Source organism: Ischnura elegans, chromosome 9, assembly GCF_921293095.1.
Source record: "Ischnura elegans chromosome 9, ioIscEleg1.1, whole genome shotgun sequence".
Lineage (NCBI taxonomy): Eukaryota > Metazoa > Arthropoda > Insecta > Odonata > Coenagrionidae > Ischnura > Ischnura elegans.
Genome location: NC_060254.1, coordinates 91,413,044 through 91,429,481, shown reverse-complemented (window position 1 = coordinate 91,429,481; position 16,438 = coordinate 91,413,044). Strand labels below are relative to the sequence as shown.

General features: G+C 41.1%; 1 protein-coding gene across 1 annotated transcript in view; it reads left to right on the top strand.

Annotated features, from left to right (window-relative positions):
* Positions 1 to 16,438, top strand: part of LOC124166088 (repulsive guidance molecule B-like) — a 104,312-nt gene that overhangs the window by 80,744 nt on the left and 7,130 nt on the right. Inside the window, exon 3 of the mRNA XM_046543711.1 lies at positions 14,819 to 15,093. Within this exon, the coding sequence (XP_046399667.1) occupies positions 14,928 to 15,093 (166 nt within the window). The 5' untranslated portion in view covers positions 14,819 to 14,927. The remainder of the gene's footprint in view (positions 1 to 14,818; positions 15,094 to 16,438) is intronic.

The following is a 16,438-nucleotide window of genomic DNA, read 5'->3' as shown; positions in this document are numbered from 1 at the left end:
TATATTGCGGGTGGGTGTTCCGAGGAAGGGGGCGTGGTTAAGGAAACTGCACAGGTGTGTTCCCCAAGCCTTTCTTCGCGCGTGCTTGGAATGCCTGCAGAACTTTCAATGACAAGGAGTCGCATTGCTAAATAATTATCTCCCTTCAGCCGTATTGAATGAGCAATAAATATCCTCTTGGAGATAATGGTGAAATGAACATTGTTACGTGAGCTAAGTTAGTTGAAGAAAATTTAGCAAACGCCTTTGTCATCTTATGTCTCTTCTAACTCAATGACTATGTTATTTTGCTCAGATAGAAATTCTATTCGCCTACCGGTGCCTTGTTTCTTTTGCTGATTTTCTTGCATGCCTTACATTCTGAAGGTAGGCAAGTCCCTATAACGTTCCCGTCGCATCTCATGTCCAAAAATACCGCTTGGCGCGTCTCTATTTCGATAAAGTATTAGCATATTGATAATGTATCTCAAAATAAGTACAGTTTTTTACGTATTATTCAGGTTTATAACTTCGGTGACCCAGGAAACGTCGCGTCGCCTCTGTTATACATTAGTGTAGAGCCCTAACTTTTAAGCTTATTCTAGGCTCTATCATTTAATGAGCTGATTTCGCTCTTCTTGCAGTATTACTCTACTAACGATTTATTTGAATGCGGTCATATACATCATGCAACTGGAATATCGTATCAATGTACGGGATAGAAAAGTGTTTATTCAAAAAAGCTGACCACTTGATGAAATTCTCCAATATAAATTTTCAAGATTTGTTTCTGCTTTTTGTGCAATCGGAAACCATCGTTCTAAAATAGGAACGGGATTCAAGAAATCCATAGGTGATTTTTTTTTTGGACTCCAGGGAGAGTGGACCGGTCCCGTTAGCTTTGATCTGTCATTTGCCACGTAGACCACGGTAAATATTTACTCGCTGAATTTATGGATTCGCCACCCAAATCCTCGCTATCAGAGAAATATATGGTGAGTACTGCTCAAAAGTTATCCAACACATGGTGTAGCCAGTTTAAATAGTTCCCTTCCCGAAATAATCCCGAGTGTATTAACTTTCAAAGGGTCGCTGCTATCGATATATCGACGGACGGCCACGCTCAATCAACACGCCCTCTCCCTTCCTCTAGTCCTCATACACGTTTCATCTCCTCACACTGCATCCTTTCTCCGATATGCGTGAATATTTGTGTTAAAAAAAAGGATGTAGGCTTCTCTTTGATCGTCTCCAACCAGGAGACAGGCGGAGGAGAAGCGCTACTGAGCCGATATCTTCACATCCATCCTTCGTGGTTAAGGTTACAAGACGTCCGAGAAATCCCAGATACTGACCTACAATTTAATTTATATCTCCGAAAGGAATGCATAGAATCTTAGCAATCGCAATCCCCTCTTTTCCAGAAATGGAAAATCGTTCACAGTATGAAATTAAAAACTCTAATGGCGTCGAGTCCTATTACTAAATATTTGCCGTTGGGGAGATATTTTCCAAAGCATCAGTTACACGCTCCAAGATATGACTTATACTGTACCTGTTGAAGTGTGATTTTATTTTTTATGCTTATTTTAATAGGTAATTAAAATTCATGAACTCAGAAGATTGCGTAAGCTTCGGCTATCTGTCGTTAACTTTGCTTAGAACCTCCATGGCGAAGGGAAAAGTCGTATGGATCCTTTTTGTTGAAAATAAATTTTATTTCTCTAAGTTTGCTTTTCCGTTTCTGTAATCAGCCTGTAATGCCATCCTTCACAGTTATTTTGGCTCAGGCTGCGAATTAAGAAAGTAGATACGCTCTATTGATACTGAATTTCATCAAAGGACCTGGCCAAGTTGTTTGGTTCTTTTTTTAAGTCAGCTTGCTGAGTATAGGATGTATCTCTATAACCGTCACCATTGAAGTTTATTTCAATGAATCATTTCGAGTCGACTCTATTGAAATTGACTCCAGTACGTATAGCGTTGTTGTTGAGTAATATCTAGTCCTTTTGGCGTTGCGAGGATGTCGCTGGCTCTTTCAAAGCACTCGAGTATTTCCATATCTTTCGCTCGCTCCCCTGTGGATATCAGACTAGTGGAGGGCGAGCGGATTGGTTATTTATAGGCGGGCGGGCGCGCCCTGTCTGTTTCTCGTCCTCCGCCGTCAAAGGAAGACCCCCCTTACTCCCCCCCTCACCACCCCCCCAAATAATCCTCCGTGCACCTGCGGAATCAAGAAAAGGTCGGTAGAGTCGCGAAGTATCACGCTGGGGTGATTTGGGGTGCAGATGCACTGATTTTGCAATGCCGTTTTAGTGTTGACACGAAAGCTTTCACGGCAATTAAATTTAAGAACTATTTGGAATTAGGGCTTCCCTGTCATTTATATTAATAACGGAAATGCTATTTTCCGTTTAAAAAGATACTTTAGGGTTTTTTTTCTATTGTTCTCTCAGTTATCTCATTCGCTACAGTCATGATGCAACGGAATCATGTTGTTTGTGCCGATATGTTTCTGCTTCCGATACAAAAGCCTAAAACTCGCGAACATCTGGAAAAAGCATGTTTTCGAGTCGTATATCCGACTTCTCATGGGCCATTCACTTGCTTGTGAGTTTCGTTGCCTTTGAATCTACCTTTACCATGTAAATGAAAAATTTTCCGGAATTCATGCAAGCCTCTTCAAATATGAAGTGAGTTACTCATTGTTTTAGGCTATTAAATCTCATCACAACTAAAGAGCTTGAATGCTAGAAAAATTGCCATTTTCAATCAACGCGTTAAAAAAAACGCGAAGACGCAATTAGTCCAATGTTATTCACGATTGATAGTTAAAAACTATCGATACAGCTTTGACAATTACGTGCTTTCATTCTGGTGGCGGTTTAATGTTTAAAAATTGGAGGCGACTTCAATATTCAGCACTTTCTTGCTGTAACTGCTGACATATAGAGCAGGATTGATAAACGTATTCTTAAGAAAATTCCATGCATTGAGAAAATACGTACTGGCCATAACTGGTCTCTGCTGGTAGTCCTTTACAACTAGTCGAGTTTTTTTCCTTAAGATCGGATAGAGAGAGAGAGAGAGCAATTGTAGAAGGAAAAGCTGGGAGCACTGCAAATTATACGGCATGAACCCGGAGGTAAGTGATTGCTATACAGGAGGAAATATTATCTATGTACAGTTAAGAGAATGACGTACTTCCAAATAGCTCACCGGCCGAAGAAAAACATCAAAGAAGCATTAAAATACATGGAAAAATCCTATCAGTGGGAGATAACGCGTATCTACTCGATCAAATCTTATGAGTGAGATGAAGTTTACCGGCAAAAAAAAGGATTTATAATCTGATTGTTATCGTCTAATGTAGGGATTGGTGTGTTCTCTGATGGTTGATTTTTTTTTCGTTTATTCATGTTCTGACTTTACCGCTTGTGGAGAGGAATTGGTGAATTGATATTCAACCATACTTCTCGAAGTCCCTGTAACTGACATTTGACATCCAGCGAAGCGGGTGACGTGTGATCCCAGCTTTGTTAATATCTTAACCAGCCAAAATCATTGAGTATACATAAAGCGATACGACAAAAGAAACCATTTTTTTCTTAGCCAAACCTTGAAAATAAAGCTGTCAACTCATTATGGAATGGCTGTGATAGAAAAAAAAGTATGAGATGATCTCACTTTCCATAATTAGACTAGTATGCAAATTTTTTCACGCATGAATTCTTTCTTCCTTGCCTTGTCACGGCGGACAGTGAACGATGCTTCTGCTCCTTCGTGACGCATAATCCAGTAGCCCAGGATTCGTGTAGGTGTGCTCTTGGACCTGTTTTGATGCTGAGGATGAATATCAACTGGATCGATCGAATAACTAATGAGCGTGTGCCGAGAAGAGTGGGAGAAGGTAGAATTTTCATGAGACTGGCGGAGGAAGGGATTGGCAGTCTATTCGGAAGGGTTATTTGAAGAAGTCGTCATTGCGGTAGTAAATAGAAAAAAAAGGAAGACCTCGGATGAGATCATCATTGCTAACGAAATGAGAAAATAAAGAAATGGGCATAGACGTATTGGATAGCGGGAGAAATCATGCGCAACATTCAAACAGGCTATCCATGCACGCAGGTCAACGAATGATTCTTTAAATAATGAATTTCAGGTTGCTTTCTACGTAGGGTATTCTTTCCAAGTTTCACGAAATCTCGTTCTGACGAACTTAAGTACTACCTTGCGAATCACATCACTTGTTCGTGAATTTCTTTTTAGTTATATATCTTATAATTTTTGGTACATATATATTTTATTGAATTGAGCATTGCTTATTTCTTGTTTCGAAGTTTGACTGACCAAAAGGCGATTGTTTTGTGGCGTCGCCAAAATCCTGTTTGTACGTATGATTCTTACTACTTGATACAACACTGGGGTAAATTGACTTTTGGTACTACTTTCAATATAATTAGTTCCCCTTTGTGACATTTCACGTTGGCAAACGCACATAATGTGGTAAAATTACGCTGGAACTCTTAAGACAACCTTTTCCTTTTATTACTTTCACTGAAACCAATGCCTCGAAGCAGGTGTAAACTGATATGTTTAATATGAAATTAAAATTTTCCACTATTTTTAAAGAAGTCCCTGCATCCTACGGTACGGATGGTACATCACGGGCTCAGATTATTCCTACATAAATTATTTCTACAGAATATGAAGCCGTACTCGGTATAAATTGTGAGAAAAAGGAGTCTCCGGATGCTATGTTCTATGGAACATATTTTAAGGACTAAAACATCAATGGCATGCGTGAGTTAAACTATAATTATTTTATCAGATTAGTTCGAAATGTACGATCGAAATTTACGAAAAATGTTCCTATTTTCCGTAAATTTCGTTAGAGACGGTACACGTTCTTCGTAAACGACGATATTTTCCGTAGGATTTTGCACTTGCTACAGTAAACATTCCATGGAAATTTTTAGCAGGGCGGGTAAGCAAAAATATGAAAAAATGGTGGTGAACGACATGGGTATTGCGATTGACATTGTTAGTGATCCTCCACTCGAGGTTCAATCGCATAAGTGGATGGTGAACGGTGATCGACATCACTATAATGACCGACTTGGTCCATCAGTGGCGGTGCGTGCGTCTCCGCCCATTAAAGATCAGTCTCTCTCGAAGTGCGCGCCATCTGCGTTGGTCTCTCGTCCCTACTCCCCCCTCCACTCCTGCTACCACCTCTCTCTCTCTCTCTCTCTCTCCCTAAAGGAGGGCCTACCACCTCCCTCCCTCCCTCCCTCAATCTTCTCCAAGATTGGAGACACCAAGAATATCACCGTCGCAGAGCGCGTCTGAGTCTAATCATAAGGAGAGCAGCGCAATGTGGTCGGCCGTCGCCCTTGCCAGCTCTTCCTTCCCCTGTGACTGTGTCTGTGTGAAGTATGGTTGCATATCAATTCACCATTTCTTCTCCATAAGTGGTAATATAAGAACATGAGAAATGAAAAAAAAACAACCATTTAAAAAAACACCAATCCCTACACAAAGCAATCATATAATAAATCCTATTTTTTAAACTGGTAAGCTTCATCTCACTCACAAGATTTGATGGAGTAGATGCGCGTTATGTCCTTGTGATAGGATTTTTTCATGTAATTTAATGCCTCTTTGATGTTTTTCTTCAGGCGGTGAGCTATTTATAAGTGCATCATTCTCCTAACTATACCATGATAACATTTTCTAACTGTGCCGTGGTCCACTTGCGCTCCCAAGATTTGATTTTCTGACTTTTTAAAGTTAGGAGTTAACATGCTGAGAAAGGTGCTGAGGTGACACTTCAAGAAACACGATTTTTTCCGGTGTTGCTGTTGAGATCGTAAATTTGGAACAGTTAATACTTGCTTATCCAAGTGCGAACGCCATCTTTTGAGAAACGGTAGAAATATTTTGGAGAATATTTTCGGACCCCAACGTTTCTTTACGAGGCCATGGATGGGATTTGAATAAATTTTTTCACTCCTGATTCTGAATTCGAGGAGTAAAGATTAAAAACACCATATGTTTCCTTCCTAATCCTTGTCCTTTTCTAAGCAAAGGCAAACCATTTCAAATTCGTTGTCCTATCACTTGCTCCAACGTGCAATTACCATGGGTATCATCTTTTGTTTACGTGGGTATCATCCCGTTCATCATCATGAATATATGTATGTATATAATTTTCAAGCGAGCGTCTGAATTTAGATGATCCCTCGCCATATATATTCCTCTTCCCGCCAGCGAACTACGAAATTCTTGAATGAAACTCTGATTTCACACTTTCATAACAAACGATCCCCCCACCATTTTTTTTACGAATTAACGCCTCTATGGAATTCCTCAGCCGCATCGCTCTCAACGATCACACGGTTTCGCGCGGGCGCGACGGACGCGCTTCCCGCGGGAGGGACGGGGACTAACTCGCAACATTTTCGCCCCGCGCCAGATGCGAAGGGTATTTTCGGTCTACGCCAAGCACGCAACTACCCCCACTCCCTTGAGACCGTTTCCTCCCTCCACTACCGGCCCTCTCATCACTCTTTCCCCATCCCCCTCCTCCCCGATGTGTGATAGCGATGAAAGAAGAAAAATAAGCAGTGATTGGTGGGTGTTTTTTGGGGAGGGGAGGGGTGGCTTGGGCAGAGGGGATATCCCTTTCTTCAATGGGCAATCATTGGGATCTACTGGCCGGGCCTTCGTCCCACATCCGAGCTCAATGATACAGTCGATCAGTGGCGCGGCGAGGGGGGATTTTGGGGGTTAAAACCCCCCCAGAGCTCAGAGAAATATATAAGTTTGATCAATTTACTTAATTGGATTGATATTACTTATAGAACAGTGTAAGGATTAATAAAATATCCCTCAGAAAGCCGTAAAACTCACCCTTTTGAACCGTTTATCTTAAAATTCCGCAATTTAATAATCTCGCACCTACTGCTTATCCTGGTGGGTATTCCATACCTCCACACACCCCGGTATTAGTTGCACCTAAACCCCCCAGCCTTAATTCCTGGCTGCGCCCCTGCAGTCGATCCCGGGATCATCTCATTGGTGTTGAATTTGTGATAACTAAGTCATCTTCATTACATACAATTAGCTACGTTTCTAAGCCAATAGTCAAAAGCTGGTAGTTTAGGATAGACGTCACACTTTTGAAGTTGGTATTTCCGGCGATACTTTATGGAATTTGCTGAACATTTTGAAGTATAACTTAATATTTGTTTTTCCACAGAATTTATTTTCATTAAAACTCGACCATGGTGTTACTCCTCTAGTATTTAAGATGGTGCACCAATGTATTCCTCACCAGAAAATGACGTTTACCGTCGAAACCATAGTTGCTTCTGATTGACATAAGTTGTTCACCAAAAGCAAAATTTCGCATCATTCGAGATATGCGAGACTTCTAAGGATATTATATGAAATATATGTAAACAATTGATGCTATAGAATATTGGAATAAAGAACAGGCAATGTAAGTTTCAAACACTTTCCGCGTATAAGCAAGAATTATTCATTAAAGAACACAGCTACTGTCAGGCATTAATAGCATCCGTGGATCAAGAGCGACGGACTAGCATTCAGAATTTCAGCCGATGTCGCGAATAAAAGTCAATACTGTAAGAGATTCGTAAAGAATGTTAATATAATAATCGAAACTTAGGAATAGTGTGGAGTACGACTTTGACAAGTCGGTGTCCGCCAACTCAACTTCCTCAGTTGAAATTATTAAGTACTTAGGCGTGTCTAAATTATTTGTATTATATTCATGTGTGCTTCGTATACTTCGAGTCATTATTCTCCTGGCGACTTCTTGCCCAGATACCTCTGCTCACTATTCCGCAAGTTCTAAAATAAATTTATAAATTTATCTTATAATTTTCATGGTAACATAATGGAGAATTTAACGCCGTGTGACATGAGAACAGCTGCGGTCTTTTGCACTTAATGACTCTAATATCATTCATACATTCTCCTCCTTGATTTTAACAAAGGGAAGTTTGCTTGTACACGCAGAACTGCATAAATCACTCTTGAAACTTGGAACGCAGGCATTGTTAAAACAAAGCTTCTCCCCTTTCATTCTATTCATTAAATGGGGAGACATACACAATCAAGGTTACAACCCAGCTTATTCCACCTGGACTCTGTCCAAGAATATTCAGGATTCCTTCAACAATAGATAGTATTACATTCGAAGGTCGCTCTAATGTCTTTAGAATAGCGGAAACCTTTAAAAACAGTGGTTAAATCGTTGCAAGTGGGCAAAGCTTAATTCTGCCAAAGGGGATAACAGAATTGCAAGTTTCTGTTGATCTGTTCATTGCTTATTTTTCGGGTTTTTTGGCAGCGATCTATAGATTATCCCTCCATTTTTTTGGAGAGTGGCGCGAGTAGTCGCTGATGTCACACACAGCTCCCATGTAATTAAACAGTCGCGTTAGCACGGTACGCGATTGGTGCTGAACCGGATCTCTTCTGACGTCACAATTTTTACATGGGCTTCATCTTTCTCTAGGGTTTGCTTTTAATTGAGGAGTGAGAAGGATTTAGTTCCGCCACAATATAATTTTAGAATCATGGTATCCTAGTGGGTTACATCAGCTTACAGTCCCTGGCCGCAGTAATTCGTCCTCAAATCCGTGTGGAGCATTTGCGAACTCCAAATAAAATCTTAAGTGGCCGATATAAAATAATTTTCCTCTTCCCCAACCTAGTTTAACTACCCTGTGACTTAGTCCAAGGTGAAATCTACCTTAACATTTCTAAACCAACTTTTGGGCCATGTAATTTATTTATTTAATCACCATAAACGGCACAAAGGCCTTTACATTGGCTGTTCCTTAAATAAATAACACCTAAAAGATAACAAAAATAGCACTATAAAAAAACTAACAGAAAACAAAATTTTTAAATAAGAAGGGGCACTAATGATTAGACAATGGTGAATTACTCAGATGGCATTTTAAGGTGGCTTTGTAACTAGTAGCAGAGGAAAATAGGTCCACGGAAGGGATTTTTGAAGCTATGGAGTTAAACAAGGAGGGGATTCGGTAGAGCACAGAGCGTTGAGAGATGGAGAGACGGAATTTATTATCATCAGCCCAGTTTATTAGTGGAATTGCAGTACCGAAAGGGACCCATTCGTGTCCAAAGGGCAAGATAGTTGCGCTCACCTAGTCTTCTATTTTTTGGAAGGGGGGGTCTGTCTTTTCGGAAGAGTGAGTGCTCGTACAGAGAAAGCAATACAGTTATTTATGCTGTTAATGAATCAGTACAAAAAACTATTAATACAATGCAGTCTGTGATGTGAATCTATATACCGATAACGATCAATTTTGTAATGGATTTAACTTGACACAGTTTATTCTGGATAAATCCTTCTTTATGCTGTCTATGAATCTGTTATAATGGATAATAATTATTTTTTTTGCTAACAAGTCCTTTTAAGTGCGAAGAACTAATTCAATCGAAATCCACCGTACTGAGTAAGACTGACGGGTTCCGCCAGTCCTCCACAAGTTGGAGGGAGGGGTGAAGGGGGTGGTCTGTGTTTTCAATACAATTATTTATGCTTTTTATGAATCTATGAATCTGTTTTATGGGATAATAATTTATTTTTGGGAAGAAGCTCTCATTAAAGTACAAAAGAAAACTATTAAAATCGAAATCGTCCGCATAAAGCAAGGCCATTCTGAATGATTGAACCATGGAATATGATCACATCACTCCGGCTGGATTGGTGGAGATATTTGGGTGTAAGTGGATAACGCCTCTTCTTCTTTCACTCGGTGGGGCGGCACTTGAAACAGTGCTGAGGGCGAAAGGAGAGAAGGAGACTTTTTGAGTACCGCCTCTTTGACATCCGCCTCGGCTGCAACACCCCACCCCGTCCACCCTCCCTGTTTCTCATGTGTTGATTGTGGGGGAGAGGGTGGGTGGGGAGGGGGGGGCTTCCACCCCCTCCTTCAGTCCACACCCACGCGTCTTTGACCCCCCCTACCCCCTTCCTCCACTCCACCCACAGCCCCCACCATAACCCAGCGCCGACACCGGAAGTAGTGCGTGCGAGTCACGTGACTCGAGATGAAAGAAAGGGAATGGTGGGAGGAGGGGGAGGGGGGAAGACGTGGAGCACCAGTGAGGCTGGGGCGTCGCCAAGGTGATGGGGGTGGGGGAAGGGGGGGTAATTTCCATCGCCCACGCATTCCCCCCTCTTCCCTTTCAATTCCTCCTCTCCTTTCCACTTCTCCGCACAGAGCAAGACTGTTGGGTTCCGCCAGTCTTTCCAAGAGTTGGAGGGTGGGGTGAGGGGGCGGAGGGTCTGCGTTTTCGGAAGAGTGAATGCGCGTACAGGGAGTGCAATACAGTATGTGATGCATGGGCGTACCCAGCGAGGGGCAGGAGGGGGCAACTGCCCCCCCCCCCTCCAGAAGGTAAAAAAACCGCAAATGTCTTTAAGGAAAATAATGTTTTTTCAAGCAAATAATTTAAAAAATTAATAAAGAGCTATTACAGTTTCCTTGAAGTTTACCCACAACTTGAACAACCATGACTTGCCCCTCCCCTCTAGTTTTCATTCTGGGTACGCCGTTGGTGTGATGTCATGTGACCAAGTAATCGAATTAACGATAACTATTACTTTTCCGAATATAAGTAACTGAGACAGGCGAGATGTAGTGAAATGACATCCTGGTATAATGAAAAAGATAGATGGCAATATGTACACATCGTCAGGTCACTCTAAAATACAATGTGTTCATGTTGTTTTTGACGATCGGAACGCTTCGCACTTTGTAAAATAAATTTTGTGGAAAATTGACATCTATATTTTTCATTAATTCATTATATCAATTCTCCAGTGGATTTCACGTGACGAAGTTTATCCTGGATAATTTCTTTGTTTATGTTGATTATGAGTCTGTTATATTAGATAATAATTTAATTTTTTTAGAATCAGCCCTCTACATGAAAAGTATTACAATCCATATTACACTTAATTTTGTATTTAGATTAGATGTTATTCATGTCATGTGTGATGATTGTAAAAGTATTCAAACTAAACGGTTTACAAAAACGTTATTGTGCTAGGATGAAATCTTATTTATCGAGAAAGGATTCTAAAATAACAATTTAATTTACATACAATCCAAATAATAAACGACTGAACCCTAGGGTTGGAAAGTAGACGCACTAGGGTGGTTTGGAAAACCAATTTTTTCGAGCTCCACCAAACTCTGCGTAGCCAACCGTACACAACCCCTATATAATTTACTGAATTACGCGATCTTCAATTTTTCCCCCTTTTAGGTACTTTAAAAACCTGTACTTCGCGAAAAAGATATATTTCATATCAACTTAATGTCCTGACGACAGTTGGGTGGTGCACAAGTAGGAAAGCCAAGGTCATTATCATCTCCTTCCCCGTTCAGAATCGCGAATATGACCGCGGAGGAGTCAATCGCGCATGCGCCGTCCGTGTCGTTGCATCGCTCAATCCGTGGGCACGCCCATTACTCCTGCCAGGTGTGCGTGCCTTGCTCGCGTGCTCGCGTGGGTGGACGGACAAGGAGTCTTCGTGGGCGCCTTCGTGAGATATGGCAACATCGCCTTCGGAATCTGACCACCCTCCTTCAGTTCAGTACACATTGTCGCAAACAGGTATAATAAATTTCCCCTCCGCCATATTGCGAAAAGCTAATTCGTAAATCACACTGGGAAACAACAGATCAATATTTCTGTCCCTAGACGAATGCTGAACTCCTAGTCATGAAAAATAACGGACGAAACTCCAAGATATTGAAAGACATTTTCCTCCGAGTTGAGGGGTTGGGAAAGAAGGGATTGGCAGCAAGGGAGGTCAAGGAGTAGGTCAGATTGCAAAATACAGAAAAATTAGACAAGAAAACAAACACACACGTACCATCTCACTCACTCGCTCAGTTTTTCAAATATAATGTTTGGCTTTTGGACATTCATTGACTTCAATCTAAGAAATAACCTATTTCATCCTATGCTGAACCAAATAAATTCAGTCAAACCTAAAAAGTAACAAGGGTAGTGATTTTTTTTATTCACAGGAAATCCGAGAGCATTAGGGAAAAGAGTCATTGTGTTATTAATCACATTGCTTATTAATAGTTTTTTTTCGGTATATCACCAATTCGGGCTAAATAAGTTGGACGTGTTGAAGATTTGAAATTACATATATCGTCAACCATAAATACATTTGAAAGAATTTCAAACTGTTTCTAAGGCAAGCTATTTTTCATAACTTCGAAGTATCGAGTCATCGATGTAATACATGTATTCGTCGCTTATAAAGAATTACAGAGCATCTTGTGTTGTTTGTCAGAGACTTCAAATCACGGTCCCTCCGTGGATATAACACTAACGCTGTTTCATTCCCAGTCGTGACAAAGATGTGTTTTGCAATGAAGTTTCCCGGAAGACTGAGTGGCGGGCTTGACGTTCGTGTCCTAACGCATGTTTTGACGTCATGGGATAAGGCCCGAGATCAATCGTCAAGTGCAGGCTTCTCCTGTGAAAGAGAAGGGGAGAGGATTACGTATGAAGTCTCCGCTCTGTTTCTTCCGCGTGTATTATCCATTTACTTCTATCGTCGAATATTACAGCAGTACATAATTAGATATATTTAATGCATTTAATAATTTTAAAGTTTTCGTTTCCCATTGGCTATGGGACATTTTATCATCACCTTTGATGGACTTATTTCATTATTGCGTCGAACGTGTCTATATCACTCAATTATTCGTATGTCGCTATTGTTTCAAGTTCCGTCGGTGATCAACTTACGACGAAAAAGACGGACGTCCGTTTGTGCTCCAACCTAGAGTTTCGAAGCGCAGTTAATGTTGTCGCTGAATAGCGTGCAAAGTCGAAATTTTCAATGCCAACGGAAATATTAAACATTCAGCAGGTTTGGAAAGGACTTAAATAATTATATAGAATCAAAACGTCCTGTATTAGTGCGCCTATTGAATAACTAAAAATAAATTCTGACTCCCAAGTATACTTATGAGCTGACCGCCATTTTTTGTTATCTTCTGTGGGTGATTGACTGTCATAAGCGATATTAATCCTCTTTCATGTCAATTTGTTGTTTAGTATGCCTCTGAGTGAAATGTCAATGTGTGACAAGTAATTGCCAAGGAAATCTATCCTATGGTTTCATCATGTTTACACACTGTCTGCTCAAATGAGCTCCCCTTCCTCTCGACGTAAACCATATGAGCGGATGATGAGCGTGTAATTAATTTAATGCAGCGAGAGATGGGCTAAGCGTGCTCTCTTTCATGTTCCGGTCGTCCGTCGTCCAATGAAGGGGGCGCCGGCGCTCAATTAAACGAGTGGAGGCGGTTAATCAATTGAGTAGCCAAGGTATTTCCCTCTCCCCCTCCCCTTCCACGCAACGAGCTACCTAATTGATTGGTGGAGCGCGCTGCACGTCAAGGGCGCATCACGAGGCTCTTTCGGAGGACGCTACCGCTCGCATCTGTCCCGCGACTCAAGAGTCCTCTACATTGCACTCTCAACACTAATCCGTCACCAAGTCGAGTTGTCGCATGCGTTTCTACCACGAACATTACAAAAGAGGATCCTCAAGTCGGCCTCTAAATGCATTGTCACCCACCGCTCCTTTAAATGGGTTTATAAAAGTCGCCACTCGCGTCGCGTCGCTGCTGGACAAAGTGATCCGAGTTTCACGGGGAAATAAGGTATAATTAGGGGTATTACCCGAAATGTATGCACATTATGATGTGATCCATCAAATTCCTTAATATTCAATACTATTCCTCGCAATGACAAGCATTATACAGCAGAATATTGTAAAAAAAAGTGGGCCACATTGCAATCATCACCACGCCACGGACATTTTTGAAAGCCAATTGAAATGCGACCGAAGTGGCACAAGAAATCAACCTTCTGCGGGATGGAATTGGCTCTTCTCTATGGGATGGAATTGACTCATTAATCTGCAGAGTGATACGAAAAGAAAATAATCAGACCAATGTCTTGATGATGATTTTTGGGATCGACGTCGCAATTCTTAGACAATTTCTCAAATTGCAAACAGGCATAGCGCGACTGAACAATGTTTTCCGAACTCTAGAAGCATTTTAGTTGAGACACTTCTGTTAATTTAGAGGAGAATGCAGGACCACTTTCTAGAGATTACATTTTTATTATAAATAATGCATTAAAGCTATAAGGAATAATCTCGCGCAAAGAGGATAGTGTTTTGTAAAACCAGTGACGACTAATAGGACTAGTCTTATGCGGCTAGTTTCGTAAACGTGGTTATCAATGGAAGAAACTGCAGCTCATATTGCATTCAATCTAATTTATTGGGAAAACTATTGCGTCCTTTTTTCATTGATAGAATATTGTGTAATAGTTTCTTCCATGAATTGTTTATTGGGAAAACTATTGCGTCCTTTTTTCATTGATAGAATATTGTGTAATAGTTTCTTCCATGAATTCTCCTCTCCAAATTAATATGCCAGTAAGGACATATTTTTTCAGTGCAGTAATCATCAGTTGATTTTTGCATAAATATTCCGTGGGTGAGAAAATAAACTATATTCGCCACTGGTCCATAACTATGGAGAGTTGGCGTTGATCAAAGTTGAGCCTGCGATTACTAAATAGTTAATCTAGTCATAAAATATTTGTCGTAATTTCTATACTGTATAGTGCTTCAATTTCTAGTATACCTTTCATCACACTTGTTTTTTTATCGTGGTGCGGCTAGTTTGTAATTCTTTCTTTCTTTTCTTTGCAGACATCCCGCTGGCCCGATGGGGCTGTCACCTGTGCCCAGGTGTCGGAACTGAAGCGCTAGTGGTTCGGATGCGGCGGTGGACGGTGGAGGGCGGCGAGGGCCCTTTGTGATGGATCAGGGGCCGGGCCCCGGGACCCCGCCACGACCGCTGCATCGAAGGAGACCGCGCGCCGAGGACTGCGAAACAGCGGGCCGAAGCCCGCCCACCCGATACTGCCTGACGGCGACGGCCTCCGTGAGGCTCGCCGCCTTATTCATCCTGATGACTGCACGAGGTGAGCTTCAGGCGCATATCTGCCTTTAACCCAGGGGAGAATATAACCCTGATAAACGATAATAATAGCCAATGGCGAATTCAGGGGGGTCATTATACCACCCACCCCCTTCCCAAATTAGAAAAAAATCAATTTTTGTAAGTTTAATAGTTTTTTGTATCCTTTTATCTTCCTAAGGTTAAGGCAATTCCCCGTCGAGTCACAAGTTCTCGTGTGTTATTCATAGGCCTTCAGTTCTAGAAAAATCCTTGTCTTCACACTAGGTTTTTTCCTTTTTTAAGTTCCCTGTAATAGGCTTCAGGGTATTCTCATTTGCCTATTGAGAACAACGGTATGTACACCATCAAGTCACAATTCAAACTCGTTGAGCCTGCTGTAAAAATTAGGGATTCAATTCACCAGCGAATCAATTGCGTTACGGATGACTAGTGAGGAGCTATCAGTAAGGAATGATAGCCTGGGCCTCTTCTCTTGCGAGTTCCTGCCCTCTTCATTGCATTGGGTCCGTTGCTTGCGTTACCTACATGAGTGTGTCAATACCTGACACTGCGAATCAGGCATTGTGTGCACATAATATTAAGTGAGACACTCGTGTCATGAATTATGTGAAATGGAAATCTAATTGCTGTATCTTTAGAATGAAAATATAACAGCTCTTCGATTATAATCTTCATTCTTGAAAAGGGGTTGGACGCCACTAATATCGCAGGACCTGAGCAGATTATCCGCGAACCCCCACATTGTCAGATATGCACTTCCGGTATAGTCTCTAGAGCGGTCGCTGTTGCGAAGCAACCTGCTGTGTCGGGGTGCTCAAAAAGCCTATTATGGCGAATTTCGGAAAAGGTATCATTACCTGTAAATCAAACTGCTATTTAATCGCTGTTTTCGACTCTTGAGACGTAGTTTCTAATCAGCCTGAAAGATAAAGCGCCAATTCCAATCTTGCGTTTTTTTTATTACTAACGTAAACGTAAGAACGTTTTGTTGCTAATCGTGTGCGCATTTAAACGTTCAGACCGCCTAGTAATTTGTGTGTAAGGTACTCGATTGTCACCTCTTTCATGCCTTTGCCAAACCACAGTGAATGAATGAAAAATATTGTCACTATCACAATTTTCCCACCCATTATCTTTGAATACTAGAGAGTGAATTAGCTTTTTTGTCAAGATAACAATTAAGCTCTAACTCATATTATGCATATGCTACTATTTGTTCTTTATAATTAATGGGCGACGCTCAACTCACCACATCTTAACTACAAATATTCTTTGAACATCAGTCAAATTCCGCTGATGATAATGGCAGCAGTTCAGCCGAAGTATTCCTGTCGATATAATGTTGT